General features: G+C 48.3%; 1 protein-coding gene across 5 annotated transcripts in view; it reads right to left on the bottom strand.

The window, feature by feature from the left end:
* The window catches only part of Slc5a11 (solute carrier family 5 member 11), a 59,496-nt gene extending 41,052 nt beyond the window's left edge, over positions 1–18,444 (bottom strand). The window contains exons 1-4 of one of the 5 annotated variants that reach the window (XM_052712321.1): positions 18,336–18,444; positions 18,061–18,172; positions 3,511–3,668; positions 1,017–1,088 (exon numbers count right to left, since the gene is read on the bottom strand). In XM_052712321.1, coding sequence (XP_052568281.1) covers positions 1,017–1,088; positions 3,511–3,645 — 207 coding nt within the window. In that variant the 5' untranslated portion in view covers positions 3,646–3,668; positions 18,061–18,172; positions 18,336–18,444. Of the gene's footprint in view, positions 1–1,016; positions 1,089–3,493; positions 3,669–18,060 lie in introns of those variants that run through there. The other 4 variants (XM_052712322.1, XM_052712323.1, XM_052712320.1 and 1 more) reach the window with 4 other exon arrangements.
* Between the last annotated feature and the right edge of the window lie 5,417 nt (positions 18,445–23,861).

A 23,861-nucleotide genomic window follows, 5' to 3' on the forward strand; every position in this document is an offset into this window, starting at 1 on the left:
ACACTGATTGGCCAGTGGCCAGGCAGGAAGTATAGGTGGGACTAACAGAGAGGAGAATTGAGAGAAGAGGAAGGCGGAGGGAGTCACTGCCAGCCGCCACTATGACAAGCAGCATGTGAAGATGCCGGTAAGCCACAAGCCACGTGGCAAGGTGTAGATTTATAAAAATGGATTAATTTAAGATGTAAGAACTAGATAGCTAGAAGCCTGGCATGGCCATACAGTTTGTAAGCAATATAAGTCTCTGTGTTTACTTGGTTGGGTCTGAGCAGCTGTGGGACTGGTGAGTGACAGAGATTTGTCCTGACTGTGGGCCAGGCAGGAAAACTCTAGCAACAAGTCTACCCTAGCCATGGTGACTGGTACAGTGATGAACCTGAGATGCCGTCAGAGATAAAACATTTTCCACAGATACTGCCAGGGAAGCCGATGCTCTTCCCATGCTAGCCTGGAACTGGAGAGGGTGAACACATGCTAGCCTGAAACTGGAGAGGGTGAACAGTCTGGAATGTTGTTTTCCCTCTTGTTGCCATGAAGTTGAAAGTGTTTGGCTATTGAGATCTTACAGGGGAGAAGCCTAGGCACATAAGTGATAGCGAAGTTGACAGGTGACAGATGGACTGATGGATGGATAGATGCATGACAGGTGGAGTGTTGATAGACAAAGGTAGATGAGATCAACAGATGGTGGAGGGATATTTTGAGAAACTAGGTCATCAGGCCTTAGTAATATTGATAAGTTGGGCCTCTGCAACCATCCTATAGGTGAGCTGACAGATTCTTTTTGTGTAAATCAATTTGAATTGGAGCAAGGCTTTCTTTAGTTCTCACTCCACCTTGAAGACAACATGGAGCAAACAGTGTCAGAGCTCGAAGAGCCTTGGAGAAATGACGTAATAACGTATTTGTTGGCAGTGCTGGAGTGGGAACCAAAGCCTTGTGCTCACTAGGCACACATCTACCACAGAATTCCACCCCAGCCTGAGAAATGATGGACTGAACCAGAGACTACCTACCGGCCACCACACCATGTCACCTCCAGCCAGGAAGTAGCCTTTCACTGTATCTCGCTTGGTCCTCACTGTGGACTGTAAGAAAAAAGAGGGCTGGTGAGGAGAACGCCAGCGCTCAGGCATCTGAAGAGGGCAGAGGCTGTGAGCTGGGAGGCCTCGTTTGGACTGAGATTCTTTTCGTCTGACTGAAACTTTGATGTGAACATCTTTAAAGCAGACCTCCTCTCTGGCCAGTCCCTGTCAGTCCCCACTTCACAAGTTTGGGATAACCTACATGGTCCTCTAGACATCTGAGCTGTGGCTTGCTAATGGCCGCTCATAATGGATTCATTGTTTTCAATGTTCTAGAAACTGTTCCTATGAGATATTTCATAAGCACCAGCTCAGATACATTTAAAACAATTACATTTTAAATTAATTAATTAACAACTGTAATTTAAAATTACAGGTTTTTAAAAATAATTTTTTTTAATTTTATGTGCATTGGTATTTTGCCTGCATGTACATCTGTGTGAGGGTGTCAGATTTTGGAGTTATAGACAGTTGTTAGCTGCCATGTGGGTGCTGGGAATTGAACCCGAGTCCTCTGGAAGAGCAGTCGGTGCTCTTAACCACTGAGCCATCTCTCCAGCCCCTAAAATTACAGTTTTTAATTACATTTTTAAATTTTTTTTTTGTTGGTCGGAACTGAGGACCGAACCCAGGGCCTTGCACTTGCTAGGCAAGCGCTCTACCACTGAGCTAAATCCCCAACCCCTAATTTTAAATTTTGAGACGAGTTCGCAATGTAGCCCTGGTTGGCCTGGAACTCACTATGTAGACCAGGCTGGCATGACTCAGAGGTCTGGCTGCCAAGATTCAAGGCATGTACCGTACATAGCCAATAACAGCAGCTTCTTTTAATCCCCACCCGCCCCTATGGGGTTGCTGTTTGGGGGCTGGTGTCACAGTTGAAACGACCAAGGCTCAAGCCCCCATCTATCCGTGCTGCTGAAACAACCCAGAGAGAGGGATCTGTCAACATCAAAATGTCTGTCTCCCGGTTCTGGAGAGCTGGGGGTCGAAGGTCAAGGTGCCAGCAGCCTCAACCTGTGGAGAGGGCTTGTCTCTCTAGAGAGAGCCTCCTCTGTGTCCTCCCTCATGTGATGGGAGGAAGAGGCACAGAAAAGACTGACTAGTACCCTGTCTCTTTTCTAAGGCTGCCACCCTCCTGACAACCACTTCCTGAAGGCTCTGCTTCTTACTGCCACTACACAGAGATTAAATTCCAACATGAGGGGCTCATGTAGCCTAGGCTTGGCCTCAAACTCCCATGCAGCTGAAGGTGACCTTGAACTCCTGATCCTCCTGCTTGCATCTCCAAGTGTCCGCATTATAGTTGTGCATCACTGTGCCCAGTTTATGCTGCACTGGGGATAGATCCTGGGGCCTCACGCATGCTAGGTGAACACTCTACCAACTGAGCTAGCCTATAAGTAGTTATTTTTTTATTTAAAAATTTTAATTACAGTTATTAATGTGTTAATTTGTGTTTGTGTATGTGTGTGTATGCATGTGTACACTAATGTTTGCTCTGGCTGGGCGTGGTATCACACACCTATGATCCCAGCATTCAAGAGGCTGAGGCAGGAGGATCACAAATCTGAAGCTAGACTGGGCGATGTAGCAAGACCTTCTCTCCAAAGTACATGTAATTTGTTCTGATTTGCTTTATATATATATATATATATATATATATATATATATATATATATTATTTGCTTAATATATATATGTATATGTATATATATATATATATATATATATATATATATATTCTAAATTCTTTGGGCCTAGGTTTTCTTTGTCTGTAAAATGGGTACAAGATCTTCCTTAAGGGACTGGAGAAATGGCTAAGTGGTTAAGAGTGCATACGGCTCTTGCAGTTCCCAGCACCCATATCAGGTGGCCCACAACCATGTGTAACTCCAGCTCAGGAGACCCACACCCTCTTCTGACTTCTGTGGGTACACACACACACACACACACACACACACAGAGTAAGAAAAATACTGCTTTTTTAAAAAGAGATCTTCCTTGCAAATTACATGAAATAACATAAGTAATACATGCATTGACTTATTGTCCAACACAGTCAACACACAGTAGCATTTAAGAAAAAAAAAATCCAGAGTCTCCCCTATTCTAGCCAAGTGTGCTCTACCACTGACGTGTACTCCAGGCTCTCCACATAGTTTGGGGGATTTTTTGTTTTGTTTTGTTTTTTTTTGAGACGGGGTTTCAATGTATATCTCTGTCTGGTCTGGAACTTGCTATGTAGGCCTATCTGGCCTTGAATTCATGGAGATCACTTGCCTCCACATATTTTAAGTCCTAATTACTGTAGTTCATTTCTTCCTCTCTTGGTATCTTGTTTTCCCAAAGGATAGGGTTTAGTCTGGGGTTTTGACCAGAGATTCCCTCCTCGCCCCATCTCTCACCTTATCTCCTGGCTTACCCATAATCCAACAGCCAGGACAAAGAGGAAGTACAGAACCAAGACAGCAATGTCCCCGGGCTCCAGGCTCTTCTGGGGGAAAGCCTCCAGGGCATCAGACTGTGGAGGTCGAGGGCTGATGGTGCCGCTCTCCATGGTGCTGAATGAACTTCCCAGTCCTGGGGAGAGCAGAGCAATGTTAGAGTCCAGATCCCAGAACCTCTTTCCTCACTCCATCTAGGCTTCCCCCGATGGAGCAGCAGCAGCAACAACAAAGACCTGCCTGGATGAAGGTGTGGTGGAGACAGCTTCAGGAAGTCAAGACCAGCCCTCCGACCCTGACCCTCTTACCACCCTTCCATTCGCTCGTTCACCCACCCAGAAAATACATAGAAGGCGCTCACATCTCTGCAATGGATTTGCTGGTTTTCATTTTAACAGTTCAACTACTTGTTCATCAAAATATAAAGAACAAACAATTGGAAGAGTACAGACAACACGGGACATGTTAGTAATCCCAGCACTCTGGAGGCTGAGTTGGAAGGATCACTGAGTGTGAGGCTAACCTGGGCTACATAGCAAGATGCTATCAAAAAGAGAATAGGGTACATAAAGTTCCAGCACACTTTCTGTATTAGTCTGATTTCTGTTGCTGTGGCAAACACCATAACCAAGGGCAACTTGGAAAAGAGTCTTACATGCTGAGGAAAGAAAAGTCAGGAGCTCAACGCAGGAGCTGAAGTAGAGACCAGGAGGAACACTGCTTCCTGGCTTGCTTCCTCCCAGGCTCATGTTGAGCTACCATTCCTATATGCCCAGGCCTACCTCCCAGGGGACTGCCCACAGTAGACTGGGCCTTCCCACAGCAATCAGCAATTAAGAAAATGCCTTGCAGACATGACCACAGGCTAATCCGATGGAGGTAATTCCTCCATTGAAAGTTCATCTTTCTAGGTATCTTAGTTTGCTTTCTGTAGCTGTAATAAACACCATGACCAAATGCGGCTTGGTAAGGAAAGGGTTGATTTGGCTTACACTTCCATGTCACAGCCCATCATTGAGGGAAGTCAGGCCAGGAGCTCATGCAAGAACCTGGAGGCAGGAGCTGTTACAGAGGCCATAGAGTGGTGGGGCTTACTGGCTTGCTCAGCCTGCTTTCTTATACTACCCAGGACCGCTTACCTAGGCGTGACACTGCCCACAGTGATCTGTACCCTTCCACATCAATTAGGAAAATATCCCACAGACTTGCCCCCAGGTCAATCTAATGAAGGCAATTCCTCAACTGAAAGTCTCTTTTTAGATGTGTCTGTGTGTTGAATTGACAGAAGAAGAAGAGGAAGAAGAAGAAGGAGAAGGAGAAGGAGAAGGAGAAGAAGAAGAGGGCTAGAGAGACGGCTCAGAGGTTAAAAGCACTGGTTGTTCTTCCAGCGGTCCTGAGTTCAATTCCCAGCAACCACATGATGGCTCACAACCATCTATAATTCGATCTGGTGCCCTCTTCTGGCCTGTAGGCATGCATGCAGGCAGAACACTGTATACATAATAAATAAGTCTTTTTATTTATCACTGGCAATTGGTGGTGCACGCCTTTAATCCCAGCACTCAGAGGCAGAGGCAGGTGGATCTCTATGAGTTTGAGGCCAGACTGGTCTACTGAGAGAGTGCTAGGACAGATACCAAAACTACAGAGAAACCCTGTCTTGAGAAACCAAAAAAAGAAAAAAAAGAAAAGACAAAAAAAAAGAAAGAAAGAAACCATTTCTATGGAGATTACACTTGGACCATGGACATTTTAAGAGAGTCCTGTGACAGGCAGAATAAATGGCCCCGAAGGTATGTATATCTAATCTCCAAAACCTGTGATCATGTGGTGTTCACAGAAAGAAACAAGATGGCTAGCCAGCTGACCTTAAAATAGGCTAGTGCGTGGCTCAGCCGGGAGCATCTAATGCTATCACAAATGACACCGGATCAGAAGGGCCAGAGAGGTGATAGTGTTAGAAGGTCCAGCTCAGCATTGCTGGCTTTGAACCGGGGATGGTGGTGTCCTGAACCAAGGAATGCAAGTGGCTTCCAGAAGCCACTAAAACAAATGAACAGACTGGTCCAGGACCTCCAGGAAGAATTCAGCTCTGCTGAGGCCTGTGTGTGTGGTAGAGGATAGACAAGCTGTGCTGTTGAGTGCCTGTGCGTGTGGTAGAAGGTGTGCAAGCTGTGGATGTGCCTGGATGTGTGCCGCTGCACAGGTCTGCGGGGTATGCAGAGGTCACCATCAGGTGTCTTCATTTTCCGGCTCTCCACCTTATTTTTTGAGATAAGGTCTCTCATTAAACCTGGATCTCACCCAGTGCCTAGACTGGCTGCCCAGCGAGCCCCAGGGATCTGTCTGTCCGTCTCTGTCCTTCTCAGAGCTGGCATTACAGGCATGCACCACCCAGCTTTATACGGGGGCACTGGGGATCTGAACTAAGGTCCTCATGCTTGCACAGCAAGTCCTTTACCCATTGAACTATCGCCCCGGCCGTTTGCTGACACCTAGATTTGAGCATCGAGCACTTTAAACTCCAGGTAAGAATGTATTGTTTTAGCCACCTAGTCTGGGATAATTGGCTGCAGCAGTGATGAGAAACTAGCAAAATCCCTTAGGTGGTTCTGACGGGGGCATGGGCATGGTTATGCTATTCCCTGTCAGTCGTGGAGTCAGGAATGGCCAGCCCCCACCATCAACAGTGTGCAGCCCAAGGCTGGGACAAATCCCCTAGAGACAGCAACACTCTGTGATGGTCTGTGTGGTACAAATGCAGAGACTCAGACAAACCAGATCTTTAAAGAATTCAAGCTCTCGAGGAGCAGTGTTAGCCCATGCCTTTAATTCCAGCACTCAGGAGGCAGAAGCAGGCGGATTTCGGTGAGTCTGAGGCCAACCTGGTCTACAGAGTGAGTTCCAGGACAGCCAGGGCTACACAGAGAAATCCTATCTCAAAAAAAAAAAAAAGAAAGAAAAAAAAAAGAATTCAAGCCCTCGGGCTGGGAGTGGTCAGTCAATAAAGTGCTTTCCGCATAAACATGAGGACCTGAGTTTGAAGTTGGGCATAGTGATACAATCTTGTCATCTCGGCTCTTGGGAGGCAGAGATAGGAGGTATCTCCAGGGCTTGCTTGCCAGTCAGGCTAGCCACGGGTCCAGTGAGACACCATCTCGAAAAAGCAAGGTGGGCGGTTCTTGAGGGTAAGACTTCTAAAGTTGATCCAAATTGACTTGTAGCATCCACTTGCATATGCACACACATGCACACATACTCACACACATGAACTTATATGTGCACCAAGTGGGGGAGGAGGGAGGGAAGGAGGGAGGGAGGCAGAAAGGAAGGAAGGAAGGAAGGAAGGAAGGAAGGAAGGAAGGAAGGAAGGAAGGAAGGAAGGAGAAAGAAGAAAGAAAGAAAGAAAGAAAGAAAGAAAGAAAGAAAGAAAGAAAGAAAGAAAGAAAGAAAGAAAGAAAGAAAGAAAGAAAGAAAGAAAGAAAGTGATTAAACTTACAACTAAAGTATCACTGTGGTATACCTTGCTTCTAATTTTAGAGTCTTAGGAAAATTATTTTAGACAATACTGTGAATATTAAAAACAAGTACACAGTAGTGGCTCATGCCTTTAATCCCAGCAGTTGGGAGGCAGAAGGATCTCTGAGAGTTCGAGGCTAGCCTGTTCTATGTAATGAGTTCCAGGACAGCCAGGACTATGTACAGAGATGCTGTCTCAGAAAAAAATAACAACAAAACAAAACAAGTACACAAGTGTCTTCCATAAACTGGAGAAGGTTCTAGATAGTGCAAGCATGTCTTTTGCCCCCATGGACTGTCTGGGATGTCTGGAAACCTTAGCTATGAAATAGTTCTGCACATGGCAGCATGTGTTGCATCTGGTCTCTACATACTAGGTGTTAGGATTCTGCCACTCCTCCAGCTATAGGACCGCACATGCACAGTTCAGTAGCTAAGCAAGGGGTCTTAGGTCATCAGTGCACTGCATGATTATGCAATCTGCACATGCATGGCTGGCATAGCTCCATAAGCCCACATGCGCATGTGCAGGGAAATCCTTAAAAAGTTGTCACAGACTCCTCCCTTCTCCTTGCTCTCTCCTCCTCCCCCCTCTCTCCCTGCTCCTCACATGTCTTTCATAGGCCTGGTCACTCTCTTCTGTTCCCCCACCCACCCCCAATAAAGCTCTGATACTGGGTTTTGTCGTGCCTTGTGACCTTTCTCGCATGGTAACAAGCGCCACATTGAAAACCAACACCAGGTGTCCAGTGGTATAAACGGTCACAATCAAAATGCTCTCTCACAACCTGAAAGACCTATATCTCTAGTGCACACCTTTGCTCCAGGCTAAAGAATGTCAAAGAATTTCTAATAGAAAAATGAAGGGCCTGGAAATGTGGCCCGGGGGTGGAGCACTTGCCTAGTGCGCCCGAGACCCTAGGTTCCATTCCCAGCACTGCAGTATAACGCTGATGGTGATAATAAGAAAATAACGTGGGCAGTCGAGAGTGAAGAGATAGGCTCAAGTAGCAGCCCGAGGTGGGCAGGAAGGTGAGTGTGAAGGTCATGACTCTGCCTGGGCAATGCACAGAGTGGGTGAGAAGGCTGGTGGGTCTGTTATTGTAGCCATAACAAAACACCTTAGCCTGGATACATTTTTAAAGGTTTGTTTTAGGTGTACATGCTCGTGCCTGAGTGTATGTGTGTGCACCATGGGCATGCAGGTGTCTACAGAGCCAGAAGATGTCAGATCCGTTGGAACAGGAGTTACAGGTGGTGGTGAGCTGCTTGATATGGGTGTTCAGAACTGAACCCAGGTCCTTTGCAAGAGCAGCCAGTGTTCTTAACGACAGAGTCATCGGCCCCTGGAAATATTTATCAATAGCATGACTCTGTTGACCACAGTTCTAGGCCGAGAAGCCCCCGACCAAGGTGATGACAGACTTGCTATCTGGCAAAGGCTGATCCTCATTAAATGCTTTTTCTGCATCCTCCCAGGGTGGAAGGAGCAAGCGGCCTCCAGCAAACTTCTCTTATAAGGGAACTAGCCCTGTTTATGAGGGTTTTGCTATATGACCTAAACATCTCTCAGTGGCCCTACGTCTTAGCACTGGGGTTTGGGTTGTGACCTATGGACTCTTTTTGTTGTTGTTTTTTGTTTTTCAAGACAGGGTTTCTCTGTGTAACAGCCTTGGCTGTCCTGGAACTCGCTCTGTAGACCAGGCAGGCCTTGAACCCACAGAGATCCTCCTGCCTCTGCCTCCAGAGCGCAAGGATTAAAGGCCTGTGCCACCGCCACCCAGCATGACCTATGGACTCTTAGGGAGACACACACATTCTAACCACAGCACAGGGAGAGGAGTGGAGGAATTATTTGGAGTTTGCTGATAAGACTTGTTAAATGGGACAGGGAGACTCATCCTGCTTCTGCTAGGAGCTGCACAGAGTCCAGGGCCTGGTCACCTGAGCAGGATACACCTGGTGCATAGAGCTGGCTTTCTCTTTCTCAGTGCTATTGACTTTTTGGGTGCTTTGTTTGTTTTGCTTAGACTTTTAGAAAGGGTCTAAGCATCTCAGCAGGGTGTTCTTGGTCCTTAGAACTGGCTTTCTCTTTCTCAATGCTATTGACTTTTTGAGTGGTTTGTTTGTTTTGCTTGGACTCTTAGAATGGACCCTGCTATATAGTACACCCTAAGTTATTGTGTAGCCCAGGCTGGCTCTAAATCTGCTGTGATCCTGAATCAGCATGCCCAGCCTACTATTGACATGTTAGCCTGGCTGGTTTATTTATGTGTTGTATATGTCTGTATCACACCTGTGTGTACTGGTACACGTGTCTATGCATGTGTGGAGTTACAGGCCTTTGTAGGAATGACTTGTCACAAGAGTGCTGGACTCCAGGGGCTGGAGAGATGGCTCAGCAGTTAAGAGCACTGACTGTTCTTCCAGAGGTCCTGAGTTCTATTCCCAGCAACCACATGGTGGCTCACAGCCATCTGTAATAGATCTGGGGCCCTCTTCTGGCCTGCAGGGATACATGCAGACATTACACTGTATACATAATAAATAATAAATCTTTAAAAAAAAAAAAAAAGAGTGCTGGAATCCAAACTCTGATCCTCATGCTTGTTCAGCAAGCACTCTTAACCGCTGAGCCATCTCTCCAGACCTAATCCACTTTTTTTTTTTATAGCAGAATTGGCATCACTATGACATTCTCACCCACATATATTGTTGTACTGTGCTCATATCACCTGGCCACCCTCATCCCTCATACTGGCTTCCTTCTTTCCCTCAACTTTCCCCTTTCCTGTCACATAGAAAATCTTGATTCCACATGAAAGAAAACGTGTGACATTTTGTCTTTCATCCCCCATTACTCTCTTTTTTCTCCCCCACTTTGACCTCCTCTTCCCTCTTACAGTCCCCCCCTTCTATGTTCATGTCACATTAATATTTATGAAGTTTGGTTTCTGTGTGAGAAAATGTGCAATGACCACCCTCTGAGTATGGTTTATTTTGCTTAACATGATGATTTCCAATTCCATCCATTGTCCTGCAGATCTTATTGTTTCATTCTTCTTATGGCTAGGTAAAATTTCGCTTCCTCTTTTTGATGATTTATTTATGCATCTATGTCTGTGTGTCTTCCTGTGGGCATCTGCACATGAGTGCAGGTGCCCTCAGAGGCTAGAATAGGGAGTCAAATCCTGGAGCTGAGGTTACAGGTTACGGTTGTGAGTTGTTCAATATGGGTGCTGGGAACTGAACACGGAGCCCCTGAAAGTACATGCTCGTACTTGCTCAGTCATCTCTCCAGCCCCCAAATTCCATTGTCTTTATATCTTCTTCTGTTGATGGACATCTAGGCTAGCTCCTGAGATGGCTTTTGAAAACAATAAGCGCAGCATGCTTGTGAATCTGTGGAATGCTGACTTTGAGCCTTTGAGTATATGCCAGGGGTGGAGCACATGGTAGTTCTACTTTCTTTTCTTTTCTTGGTTTTTTGAGACAGGGTTTCTCTGTGTAGCCCGGCTATCCTGAAACTCACTCTGTAGACCAGGCTGGCCTCAAACTACTTTTCATTTTCTGAGGAACCATTGTGTTGACACCCAAAGTGGCTGCCCCAGTTTGCACTGCCATCAACAGCAATCTGAGTTCCTCTTTGGAACATCCTGCCAGCGTTTGTGGGCACTTGTTTTATTTGGACAGGTGGGATGGAATCTCAAATGAGTTTTGATTTTTATTTCCTTCTAGTTGAAGGATGTTGGCCATTTATTCAAATACTTATTGGTCACTTATATTTCTGTTTTAGGGAACTGTCCACTCAGCTCACTTTGCCTGTTCATTGATTTGATGATTATGGCAATTTGGTGTTTAATCTTTGCAGCTCTTTATATATTCTGGATATTAATCCCCTGCCATTTCTTCCCACTCTCTGGGCTGTCTCTTCTCTCTAGTGGTTTTCTTTGCTTTGCAGAAGCTTTTTAACTCCATGCAATCCTACTCATTGATCCCTCTTGTCAGCCTGCATGGCGGAAGTGCTTTTGAAAAGGCCTTGCCTGCTCCTGCCTCTTGGATGTTTTGCTCCAGGAGGTTCAGAGCTTCATGCCTTACATCAGGTCTTTGACCAATTTTTAAACTGATTTTGTAGAAGGGCCCCAAAACAGCTTGATCACACAGCTGCCCTGATGGGCTTTGAGGCCCAGACACAGTTTCTGGCAGGCAACCCATGGACCCAGGAAGAACCATAAGTTGACCCCACCCAGTGGGGCCTGCATCTAAGAGGAAATACCTGACATTCCAAACAGTCCCTGTACCCCTAGACAAATGTCATCCAGTCAGGGTTCCGAACCTAGAAAATCCCCTCACCCCAGACCTCTGCTATATGATAAAAACCTCATCCTGCCTGGACTCTGGGCTCTCTGCTCTCACTCCTGAGTCAGACAGACAGAGAGACTAAGCTCAGAGATTGAAGATAATAAAGGCTCTTGGCTTTTACATGCGGGATTTGGTCTCTTTGGTGGTCTTTTGGGGGTTCCCAAGATCTGGGTATAACAATTTTTGTCTAAGGTAAGAGATAGGAATCTTGTTTGACCAGGAAGTCATTTTGAATGTCATAGGCATTATGGGATGCTCAGCAGCATCTCTGGTCTGTATCCCCTACATGCCCGGAGCATCCTCCAAGTTGTGAGAGCCAAAATGGTCCCTCAATTGTAGGCTCTTCTTTGAGAACCTGGCGTGGGCTGCATGGTGAGCATTGCTGCTTGACAAAGTTCCAGCACTTCAACATTGCAGACCACACTTATCCAGCACCTTTTTAACTTTCATTTTTAATGATTCTCACTATTAATGCCCTTCCCTTTGGGAATTTTCTGTGGACTTTGGTAAAGTATGAAAATGTGTACAATGGTAGCCTCTCTAAACAAAATAACTCTTTGGGAAAAAATCCCCACCACGGTGGAACCAGGAATCCCATTGTGCCCTCCTAATTACACCAGGAACAGGAAAGTTAGATATTTACTAGACACACCTGATCCCAAGGATGAAATGCCTGCAATTCAGATCCCGAGCCTGAGGCCAGTAAGGGCAAGAGTTCAGTTATTAAGTGTAGAGAGATCAGAATGGTGCAGTATAATGGGGAAAGAGTAAGACATCAGGACCTTCCCTTTTGGGAGCCTGTGAGGGGAACAGGCCCATCTAGTAAGACTAAGAAATTGTAATATATTGCCTGCTCCCCAGAAGTCCTTTTCCCAGGGTCAGGCGATTTGATAAGGGCTTCCATTCCTTTGGGGGCTTGAGGAAAGTTCCTGCTTGATTAAGCAGTCTTCTCCTTATCTCTAGCAAAAGGAACTTGTGGCCCTTCATTAACATACTGGCGCCTGTTGTCAGTGTCAATGCTAGATTCCTTGACCCATGACCTCAAACCACACCAGCTCACATGCCTCTTGTCTCCCGTTTAATCCTCTAGGTGCAACAACAGAGTATAAAAAGTGTAGTCTTTTTTCAACTAAACACTGCTGGCAGCCATCCCAATTCACCCTCAAATTGTGTGGTCCCCCGCCTACCCCACCTCCTCACCCCACCCCCCACCCCACCCACCCACCCCACCCACCCCCGCCAACTTCACACATCCTCTTTGGGACCTGAACCCCCAATCCCCTTACTCCCCCAACACACCCCAGCCGAAGTAGGTCTCCTGCAAGAACCCATACAGGAGATGCTGCCTCCAGGGTCCTCCAGGCCCTGCAAGGCCCCTCTCGGCCAGCCCTGGCTGTCTCTCCCTAGGCAGGACCTTGCTTTTAGTCGATGCAGTGATGTTCCCAGCTTTTCAGACCGAGGACAGGAGGCCCCCTCCAGGGAAGAGAAGACAAGAGCCAGTGAGATATAAGCCCTTGTGGTGAAGAAGGAAGCAAGGAGGGAGGCTTTGGGTCCTAACACAGAAGGAAGGAGCAGGCAAACGCCCATCCAGTGCTGCCCTCCCCTGAGGCCCAGCGAGGTCAGGATTTTACTTTACGATCCCTGGCTCCTGTCAGAATGGGATGATGATACCTAAGCTGTGGTATTAAGAGAAGCAGAGATAAGGTTCAGAGCTGGGGTGGGGCTTGGTAGGTTCCAGCTCTGAAAGAGGCTCGAGGAGGAGGGGGCTCCACGGACTTTGGGAGTTATCTCAAGGGTCAAAACCCCACTGTCCTTAAAGGTGAGGAAGTTGTCGGTCCTAAAGATGTAGCATCCTGTCTGAAGTCACACAGCCAATGACTTGGGCCTGGAACCCAGCTCGGCTGACCCGCTGCTTCAGAAACAGGGAACCCTGGGTAAGCACAGGATGCAACTTCAGGTGGGATAGTTGCTGTACCTGGGACAGGGGTAGATGGATCTAGAAAACCGAAGGTCTGGGAAGGAAGGGAAGCGAGAAGGGAGAAGGGTCAGCAGCCTTCTGCTGGAGCCCTCAGGGCCATCCACGTCCCCGGCCCCGCCCCCCAGGCCCCTTCCCGCCCATTGCCTGCCAGGCACTGAGGGGACCTGCAGATAAACAAGTCTTTCATCACTGCAGGGGAGGCTGGCACAGCTTCGAAGTGATCCAGAGACCTTGGAGCTGGGAGACTGCATCTTCATGGTGGGGACAGGAAATGGACCACGGATGCTGGGAACCCAGACCTGCAGCTTCCCCGCACCTTCCCTGACGTTCAACACACTGTACCGCTCTGACCTCACTGTGACCTCACTGTGACCTCACTGTGACTAGCATAGGTGCAACGTGTGTCGCACACCTGTGTCCTCTCATTTCATCCTCCTGGCCACACCTTCACCTCGTGGGTGAGAAACAAGACATCAAGACGCCAAAGTGAGCTGGGTCAGACCCTGGATATGCCACAGTCAAAGCCACAGGTGCTACTGGAACGTCGGACAGAAGGTCGGAGTCTCCATGCAGCTATCTGTCTTGCCCCCCCCATCCCTCCTTACTTCCCTTTCGCTCTGCTCTTTTCCCACAAAAACGCATTAGGTGCCACTGGGTGTCTTATTTGCGCCAGAACTTGGACTCAGTAAGGTATTCGTTAGGCACCAGCTATGTGGCAGGCTCCATGGTATGCCCTGGACATGCAGTAAGACATTCAAAGTGTTTTATCTACTTTATTTCACGTGTGCATGCTGGGATGCATGTATGTGCATATGTGCACCATGTATGTTCATAAGGTCAGAAGGGAGTGCTGCTGGATCCTCTGGCACCAGGGTTATAGAATGTTATGAGCCACTGTGTGGTACCAGGAACCAAACCCAAGTCCTCTGGAAGAGCAGAAAGGGCTCTTAACCACTGAGCCGTCTCTCCAGCCCCTCAGTAAGACATTTAGTGGGTACCGGCCGTGTGCCAGGTTCTGGGCTAGGCCCCAGAAGTTCAATGGCACGTTCATTAGATATCATCTGTGTGCCAGGCTCTCTATGGTGAGCTCTATCAGACTTCGGGGCTCAGTGGAGCAAGTATTTCTTAGGTACTAGCTGTGTGCCAAGCTCTGGACACCTAGGGAGGCAGCCTTGCCTCCAACCCCACGGGTTTTCACCCCAGGCCCTGGCCATGCTGTGGCTACCCAGACCACTAAGTAAGTAAAATGACCTCCATCCAGCTCCTTTTGCACAGAGCACCATGGTGATTTGATCCCAGCCTGCCTTAGAGGGCCAAGTGATGGGTGGGCCCTGAGGTCCTCTTCTCAGAGCCCCTGCCAGCTCCCTTCCTGAGGGGTGGGGTGAGGGCAGCGAGTTCTGACAAAGGCTTTCTTTGCTAGGGGAACAGGCTGCCCTTGAGGTTGCCTGGTGGCCAGAGCACAAAAGGAAGCTCAGTTGAACAGGGACAGCTCTCACCCTTCCCTTCTGCCCTTCTACTCAATGCTTGTGCTAGGGGAGATGTGAAAATTTTCCACACCACAATGCAAGGACAAACAAAAGCAAACCAGGAAACTAGGCTAAGAGGTCAGGGCCGCAGGTAGCCAACTGTATTCGCTCCGTTTCTTGTCTCAGCCTGGGCCCTCTGTGTGCCTGCTGACGAGGGTCACATTTTTAATCATTTATGTGTGTTCCAAACTTTTCACAATGGGTGAAAAAGAAGTGTTAGCCATGTCCCAGGACTCGCAGCCTAACGCCTTCCTTGTGTGTTAGAGACACTCTGGACATCAAGTGTCAAGCTTGATACTTCTGCCAAGTTTCCCAGAAAGAAAGAAAAAAAAAACCCACATGAGGCAGAAAGTGGTTCCCTTGCACCAAGAAAAAAAACAACAACTACCATTTAATTACAAATTTTAACCATGGGCAAAAGACTCCCTGGGAAATAGATGCGTCATTGTAAACCAATTGTGCAGACTTCAGAACCTCGGAGCCCTGGCTCAAATCTCTCCTCTGCTTCCTCTAGCTGAGATCTAGAGCAATAAGCTCTCTGAGGCTGTTTCCCCATCTACAACATGAGATCAACTGTCAGGTGTCCATCACGGTAAACAAGTGAGCTGTGCCATGTAGTTGAGAACAGGACGTTTGATACGTTCACATTCTTCAAATACATGCAGTAGGGGGAGAAAGGAGAGTGTGAACTTTGTGGTCAGGGAGACTTGGCCGCTTACGGTGTGAATCTCATTTGCAACTCAGCATCGTAAGGTCAGGCCTCTGATTAACCCCACTGAACAGGTAAAGCCGAGGCCTGAACCGAGGCCATGCCACTGGTAAATGACTGAACTAGGCCCCAGCCTGGGTTCAATCTCTCAGCCCCTACCCCTCTGTAAGACAGGAACCCTTGGCAGGAGAATGTCAGATGTGGCACCAAGCCTTGACCTGGAGTCGCTCACAACCTCCTCCTTCCTCACTGCTGTGGAGGAACCTGTCACTTCAAAGCCACAGGCTGGCCTGGTCTACGGCAGTTGGTGGTAGACCAGCCTAGCTAGGGAGAGAGAGGCCTCTGCAAAGCCAAGAAGACTGAGAAGGCCTAGGGCTGATGCAAGAGGGGGCTCACTGGCCTCTGTGGCTTCTGACCTCTTGATGCTTGACAGAGGACTGTGGAAAGGGCTGATGGGTAGACTGAGACTTTGGGCTGGCTCATCCCAGCCCATTAGGAAAAACCACAGTTCTGGTGGTGGGGGAAGAATTTCTAAGCATGGCAGAGCAAGGTGGTTTTCCCTAATAGGCCACAGAGGGTAACAAATGGTAGTGCAGGAAACTAGTCTTCCCATCCACCCATCCCATTCAGGAATGGCCCTGCCCTGAAATACCAGAGTGGAAGTCACAAGATCATCTATTTAGCCCAGGCGTGTTCATTCAAATGCCACCATGACATTTTGCATGCATGCCTACAGATATCCAAAGTTAGCATGTTCAGGCCAAAGACCAAACTCTTCATCAGAAATGCAGGTGCCTCTGCCACTTTGGCCATGTCACTAACCACTCACACCCAAAGCCCAAAGCATCCTTAAGTCCTTAAATCCATCCATGGATCCAGCCATCCACCAGTCTGTTCATCCATCCTGCATGTATCTACCCCACCCCAAGAATTTATCTGTCCATCCATCCATCCACCACCCATCCATCCACCACCCATCCATCCATCCATCCACCATCCATCCATTCACCCACCCACCCATTCAACTATCCATCCATCCACCCATCCATCCATTCACCCATTCACCCATCCACCCACCCATCCATATATCCATTCATCCATCTGTACATCCATCCATCCGACAAGTGACAATATGAGCATCTTGGTGTGCCAAGCACTGTGTCTAAGAACCAAAGATGTCATGGCATACAAACATTGATCAAATAATTTATGTCCTTCTCAACTCCCTGAATCTAACCAACTCTAGTTCTGTTCTCCTCTCCTTCCAAAACATACCTTTAACCTGTTCATTTCCCTTAAATCGCCAACATCTTGCTACCTTCACCCATGTCCAGCCCACAGTAAGGAGTTACGCTCTTCCTACCCACTGCTAATTTAGATTGCTTTAACCTCTCCCTTCTATGGAAGCCAAAGAGTATTTGAACACAAATCAGATCACTTGCTTGCTTCTGTCTATTCTTTGAAAGCTGTCCTGACCTCAGGGTCTTTGGCTCCCATTCACTCTGTCTGACACACTTTCCCCTAGTTTCACAAAACCCTCCTCATTACTTAGATGCCAACTGACATACATCCCATCTGCCTTCTCCTGGCCTCAGCTTAAGTCAGACCCCCAAGTTATTTCCTTTCATATCAAATGTGATTTACTCTGTGGTTTAATGAAGCCTGGCACACCGTTTGTAGGACTCTCCTGTAACTCCTTGTCTCACAGTACTGTAAGCACCAGGAAAGCAGGGATAATTTGTCTGTCTCATCTCATGCCCCCAAAGCAGACACTCCATAAACTCCGGTCTTGCAAACAAATATCCCACCAAGGGCAGCATTTCTCAAAGTCAGAGGTTCACAGTCGCCTATCAACCATTCCCCAGAGCTGACCAGCTCATAGCCGCAGGGGGCTGGGTCTCAGCTTTGCCCTATGCTCTGTCACCTTGAGCAAGTTGTTCAAGGGCCTTAGGGCATGTCTGTGCACCCACCCTCCCTGGCAGCTGTGCAGTTGGAAGAGATCCCAGAAGTGCAGGTGGGCTGTGCAGGTGGGCCATGGCTTTGCCTTGCTCATTTTCAGCAGTAATACATCCTTCCAGCTTCCTGTGGCCGCTCTGGCTCCTTTCCCTTTCCTTAACTCTGGGAAGCCTGCTCTGCCACACCTGGGGGGCTGGGCCAGGCTGACCTCCAAATCCTCATTTGACAGATAAGGAACCCGGGGCTCCCATCCCCCAATGTCCCTGAACTTGATGAGGTAGAAGAACTGAGATGCCTTGGCCTATACTGTCAGCTGCTGACACCCCCAAACCAACCTCTGTAGGCCAAGAGCAAACCAACTTTCTCTGATTCCCATGAAGTTCACAGATGGGATCTCTGTGAGAGTGGTTGTCCAGTCCTCAGACCCAAAGGGCTTCCCAGCTTGAAGAGTGGGCATCTTGGGGAAGAGGGGTCTTACCTTCTTCTGGATGCAGACCCTACCGCCCTAGGTTCTCAGGGACTGTGAGGAGGGACACCCCTGGGATTTCCTGTCCTTTGCGGCAGAGGGTAGCGGTGGTTCTGCCTTCCTGCTGAGAAAGTTCCACACAGGTCAAACTCCAAACTCCAGCCTCGGCTGCAGCAGCAGTTTAAAGGAAGCCTGGATGATCTCCCCAGAACCCTTGAACTCTGAGCAGGCCCCTGCGAGGAAAGGGGCCTGCCCTGCTCTCACTGGGCCTTGGCCAGTGCCCTCACCTGGCAGGGGGCCCATGGCCTGGAGAGGCAGGGGAGACTAGAGCCTGGGCACTGGGCTGCTTTGCTCACCCACTCTCCCGCCTCCCCTCCACTCTGGGAGTAGGCAGCCTTAGGACAGCTGGAGGAGCAGGGGGAGGAGGGGGGTGCAGGAGACAAAAGGGACATGCCCAGAAGGACTTTTCCAGCCCCAACCACTGCCAGTAGCAGCCAGTGCAGCAGTAACTACGCTTCTCCGTCTCTTCAGACCAAAGCAGGGCAGGCCCACAGCATCTGGACAAACCGTCAGGAGGTACTGAGCCATGCACAGAGCTCACATAGGAGTCAGTACTCCAGGATAGTCAGGGGAAGAGCTGCAAGGCTTCCAGCAGCTCAGGGCTGCAAACATTTTCATTTAATTACCAGCATTTGCAGACTGCTGTGCATAATCTTCACTGTCAGTGTTACCGGATTAAAAACCACCTAGGAGACACCTGCCAGTGTGTCTGCCTGCATGTTTCCAGAGAGGTGTAACCCGGGAAACCGACCCTGAATGTGGGCAGCACCCTCCTATGGGATGAGTTAAAAAGAAAGCATGAGAGGAGGGCTGTGCAAGCACAGGGACCTGAGTTCGGATCCCCAGCTTCCATGTAAAGATCTGGGCATCACATGCACGTCTGTAATCCCAGCACTAGGAGGTGGGGACAAGCAGATCCCAGGGCTCACTGGCCAGCCTGTCTACCAATCAATGAGCTCCAGGTTCAGTGACTCTGCCTCAAAAATCAGGTAGCAGAAGGGTGTGGTGGTGCACGCTTTTAATCCCAACACCGGGGAGGCAGAGACAGGCAGATCTCTGTGAGTTTGAATCCAGCCTCGTCTATAGAGTGAGTTCCAGGACAGCCAGGGCTACATAGTGAGACCCTGTTTTGAAAAATATCATCATCATCATCATCATCATCATCATCATCATAATGTAGTAAATGATAGAGGAAGGTACCTGACTTCAACCTCTGGCTTCCCCACATGTACAAGGGTGAGTGCACCCACACACATTGTACAACACACACACACACACACACACACACACACACACACACACACACACTAAAAAAAAAAAAAAAAAGTGAGCTGAGCACATTCATTCATCCTTCTCTGCCTCCTGACTGTGGCTGCCACACAGCTAGGGTCTCATGCTGCTGCCGCCGCTGCTTTGTAGCTCGATCCACTTCATCACCACAGCTTAATTTGCTTTTGCCAGGTACATTTGGCACAGCACCCCAAAACGTAGCTTGAGACCCCAGCCTGAATATCCCACCTTTCTGGAATAATACAAATTGCTGGCCACAGCAGGCATGCATCACAAGACAGTCACAGCTGGAGTGCAGCTGTGGCTACATTCTCTCTCTCCGTCCCTGCCCCCGGCCCAGAGTAGCCCTAAGGCAAGAGACACGCAAGCTTATGTCTGTCCGCACCAGGTTCTGTCTAAGTGCTTGGTGTGTGTGTGTGGACATTTCCAATAGACTCCGAGGCAGGTCCTGTTAGCGTGCCCATTTTCCTGGCCGTAGGGAAAGGTGAGGATCCAGCTAGTCCATCCAAGTGGCAGAGCTAAGGTGTAAATGCAGAGCAAGGAATTCTAGAGTCTTCAGAGGGCCGAGGCAGCGGCCTGGAGACGTGTGCAGCTGGACCTGGTACTATGCACTGGTCCGGAGGGCAGAGACCAGTGAAAAAGACCGAAAGAGAGAAAGGAGCAGCTGAGAAGGGAGGTCAGGGGCCTGTGATTGGTGGCTGGAGGACCCAGCACCAGGGACAGAAGTGAGTTGTTGTGGATGACACACGGCAGCCCCAATCCAGTCCTAATTTCTTTGAGCACATCTTGTGGAGGGAAGGGAGGTTCTAAGAGCTTTCAGAGAAAGCCTGTTTATCTAGCAAAGCAGGACATGGGGAGGTGCCACCCAACTGCAGAGCGCGTATCCCCGCGGGAGGGATAGCCACGCCTCAAAGGCGTCACCATTTAGGCCCCTTTTAGGAATGTTCTACAAAGCTCATGATTGTCACATGTGAGGGCCAGAGGTGTCCTGTCCGGCTAGGGCTGTCACCTCTGACAGTTGCTCTCACTGCCAGACGTCACTGCCTTTACCCAGTATGATAAAGAAGAGCCGTTGGAGAGAACTATTGGGGTTTGTGATCCACACTCCCCGCCCCCACTTCTGTGGCTTTTCTTTTTTTTATTTTTTGTTCATGTTATATCTTTTAGTTAATGGCTTTCACTGAGGCATCTTTGTATGTGTATGCTGTACTTTCATTCACCAACCCCCCTCACCTTCCCCGGTCTCCATCCCCCATTTTACACACGTTCCCTTCCCTACATGCCCCACATACTTTCTTCCATTTTAAAAATTAAGACAGCATGCAAAGCAATGGGCTTCACAATGGCGTTTCCATACCTGTGTCACTGCACTCATCTAAGTCATCCTTTGCCTGCCTCTAGCTGGCTCTTTTCCTTCTCCCAAATCTGTAACGTGTGGCCTCTTGCCTGCTCTTCCTTCCCTCTACCTCCCTTAAAGAACTCTTCTCAAGACTGCCCCCCCCCGTTCCCAGTCTCTAGACCCCCACATACACATATGTAAGTTTAAACCCATGTTCCACATGCAAGAAGAAACCTGTGTGTGCGGTGCCTGTCTTTGCCTCCATCACCCGCTCTTGCTCCTCCCTCCCGCCCCTCCATAGAATGAATGTGTCCATCCCCCAGATGGTCCCTTCTACTTCCTTGTCATATACAAAGGTACATATATATATAATATATATATTATATATATATATTTAATCTGAATTCCACTTATGAGAGAAAACCTGGCTGTTTGTCTTTCTGAGTCTGGCTTATTGTACTTAACATAATGTCCAGGTATGTTACCTACAGAACTGTCCAGATGTCCCTCACAGGTGAACGTATCTCCCGGGATACAGCTGTTCCACCCTGAGATACCCCTCAAGAGGCATGAAAACCAGCCTCCTGCAAACACCCCCACACAGCAGTCCTGGAACAGGAGAGCAGGGAAGCGGCTCACCTTTCTAAAGAGCTACATAGGGGGAGCCCACTGGACTGGGTGGAGCCCATGGCAGAACACTTGCCTAGCGTGTGCCAGGCCCTGCATTCCGTCCGCAGCACAGCAAAGCAAACGACAACAAACCAGGCACAAGCCAATGCAGACTCACAATGTCTGCAGTGAGTTTCAAAAGTGAAAGAGCATCATCAAAAGTGATGCCCCAGTGACAGGAAGCTCAAAGGCTGGAAAGACCGCATTATAGTCTGGGATGGAGACAGCGGGAGAATCGGAGCAAATATATATCGATATAAATACAATATATATATAGAGAGGGGGGGGGATTTATTGGAATGACTTACAGGCTGCAGTCCTGCACGACAAGGCTGGTTGTGAACGGAAAGTCCCAGAATCTAGTAGCTGCTCAGTCCCCCGAGGCTGGGTGTCTCAGCTGGAATGGATGTGCTGACAAGGTGAGGGCAAACAGGCAAAGAACAAGCCCCTCCTTCTTCCATTGTCCTTACATAGGATTCCAGAAGAAGGCGTGACCCAGATTAAAGATGTGCCTTCCCGCCTTAAGGTCTGGATCAAAAGCATGTTGTCTTCTTGCCTCAAGATTCAGATCAAGCTGGGCGGTGGTGGCGCGCACACCTTTAATCCCAGCACTCGGGAGGCAGAGCCAGGTGGATCTCTGTGAGTTCGAGGCCAGCCTGGGCTACAAAGTGAGTTCCAGGACAGCCAGAACAATTACTCAGAGAAACCCTGTCTCGAAAAACCAAAAAAAAAAAAAAATTCAGATTAAAAAATGTGCTGTCCTCTCGAGGGCCGCAAGAATATATCATAGAGATTCAGCTGTGTATTAAAGCTGAACTTTAACCAGCCAAGGGTCTGTCAAAAGGTAAAGCCATTTATTATGAATATTTGGTGTTACCCAGCCTTTAATATTCCAGCTGTCCTTGCGTGCCCAGACCAGTTGGTAAACAGCTCATCTCCCCAGACCTGCTGTACCTACTAAGTTACTAACTACCCCGCTGAGTTTAGGAGACAAGCTGGCAGGAGACACCTAGCTTTGTTTCCTGTGCTAACGAAGCTCAGACCCTCGCCTTGAGGAGGCCTGGTGATTTTCTCAGAGCATTTTGACTGAGAACAAAAGAGGTTTTTACATATCAAGGTGAGAGATAAAACAACATTCCCCAGGAGGCAGGGAATGAGGTGCCCAGGGAAAGAGAAGGCAGGCATTTTCTGTAGACAAGGACAGAACAGCATGGCGAGAGAGAAGAGTGGATGACAGAGGTTTCATAGAGGGTAAACAGATCTCCAGTAGAGTTTTCTGAGTGCCAGGAGTAGAGAGAAGCAGAGATGGAGAAAGAGGACACAGAGGACGAAGATGAGCCTGAAAGCATAGGAGTTAGTCCTTAGCAGGGCTATGAGCTAGGGAGCTGGACGGAACTGCAGTTATGGAGGCAGGGTTTCATCCCAGAGAAATAGAGTAGATGGATATAGAGCTTGTCATGTCTAGAGTTGTTCCTGCCTTGAATGCCTGGTGGAGCTATAGCTGAATTGGTAGAATGTTGTCTTAGAGGAATAAAGTTAACAGACATAAGAACATAGTGTACGTAGATTTTTTTCCCCCCTGATATCCCACACCGGACATAGCAAAGCTCCTTGGACTCCTGAGGAATCGATACTGTCCATTTCTGGATTGTAGTTCATTCCAGATATAGTCAAGTTGACAACCAAGGATAGCCATCACAGGGTCTCTCTCAGTGAGTCAGGAACTTATCAATCAGTTCGGCTGGTTGGCTGGCCAGTGGACTCCAGGGATCCACCTATTTCTGCCCCCCGCCCCCAGCACTGAGATTTCAGATGCATTCCACCATTAAAAACCATGGAATAGCTTAAGATATATCATGCCACTGTATTTAAATTTTTCCTTTAAAAATGGGAGCAAGGCTGGAGAGATGACTCAGTGCTTAAGAGCACATACCGCTTTTCCAGAGGACTGAGTTCGGTTCCCAGCACCCACATCAGGTTGCCCACAACCACCTGTAACCTGGGTTCCATGGGCATCTGATGCCTCCTATCTCTGTAGTAACCTGCACATACCTATACACAGGTGCAGACACACATCACTAAAAACAGTAAGAAATTTTAGGTGGAAGCAACGGTGTGAATAAGCCCAGCCAGTGTGATTTCTGTCACCCGGATGGTGACAGCTCAGGTCCTTTTCCAGCTATTCCCTCCCAGGTATTTGTTACAACTTCAGAACATGGGTCTCGAGTGACCGGAGTTCCTTATGTGTCAAGAGGAATCCCAAAGTCTAGATCAACCTTCCTAATGCTGCGACCCTTTAATACAGTTCCTCACGTTGTGTGTGACACCACCTTCTTGCTGGAATTTGTCTCAAGTGGTCTTGTGCCTGCAGGAGGAACTGCACACAGCCACACGGTGAGGTTACTCTCCCACAGGTACAATTCTGCCTTTGAGCAGTAAAAAGTGAATATATTTA

Source organism: Peromyscus californicus, unplaced genomic scaffold (genome assembly GCF_007827085.1).
Source record: "Peromyscus californicus insignis strain IS unplaced genomic scaffold, ASM782708v3 Scaffold_4__1_contigs__length_199733344, whole genome shotgun sequence".
In the NCBI taxonomy this organism is placed as follows: domain Eukaryota; kingdom Metazoa; phylum Chordata; class Mammalia; order Rodentia; family Cricetidae; genus Peromyscus; species Peromyscus californicus.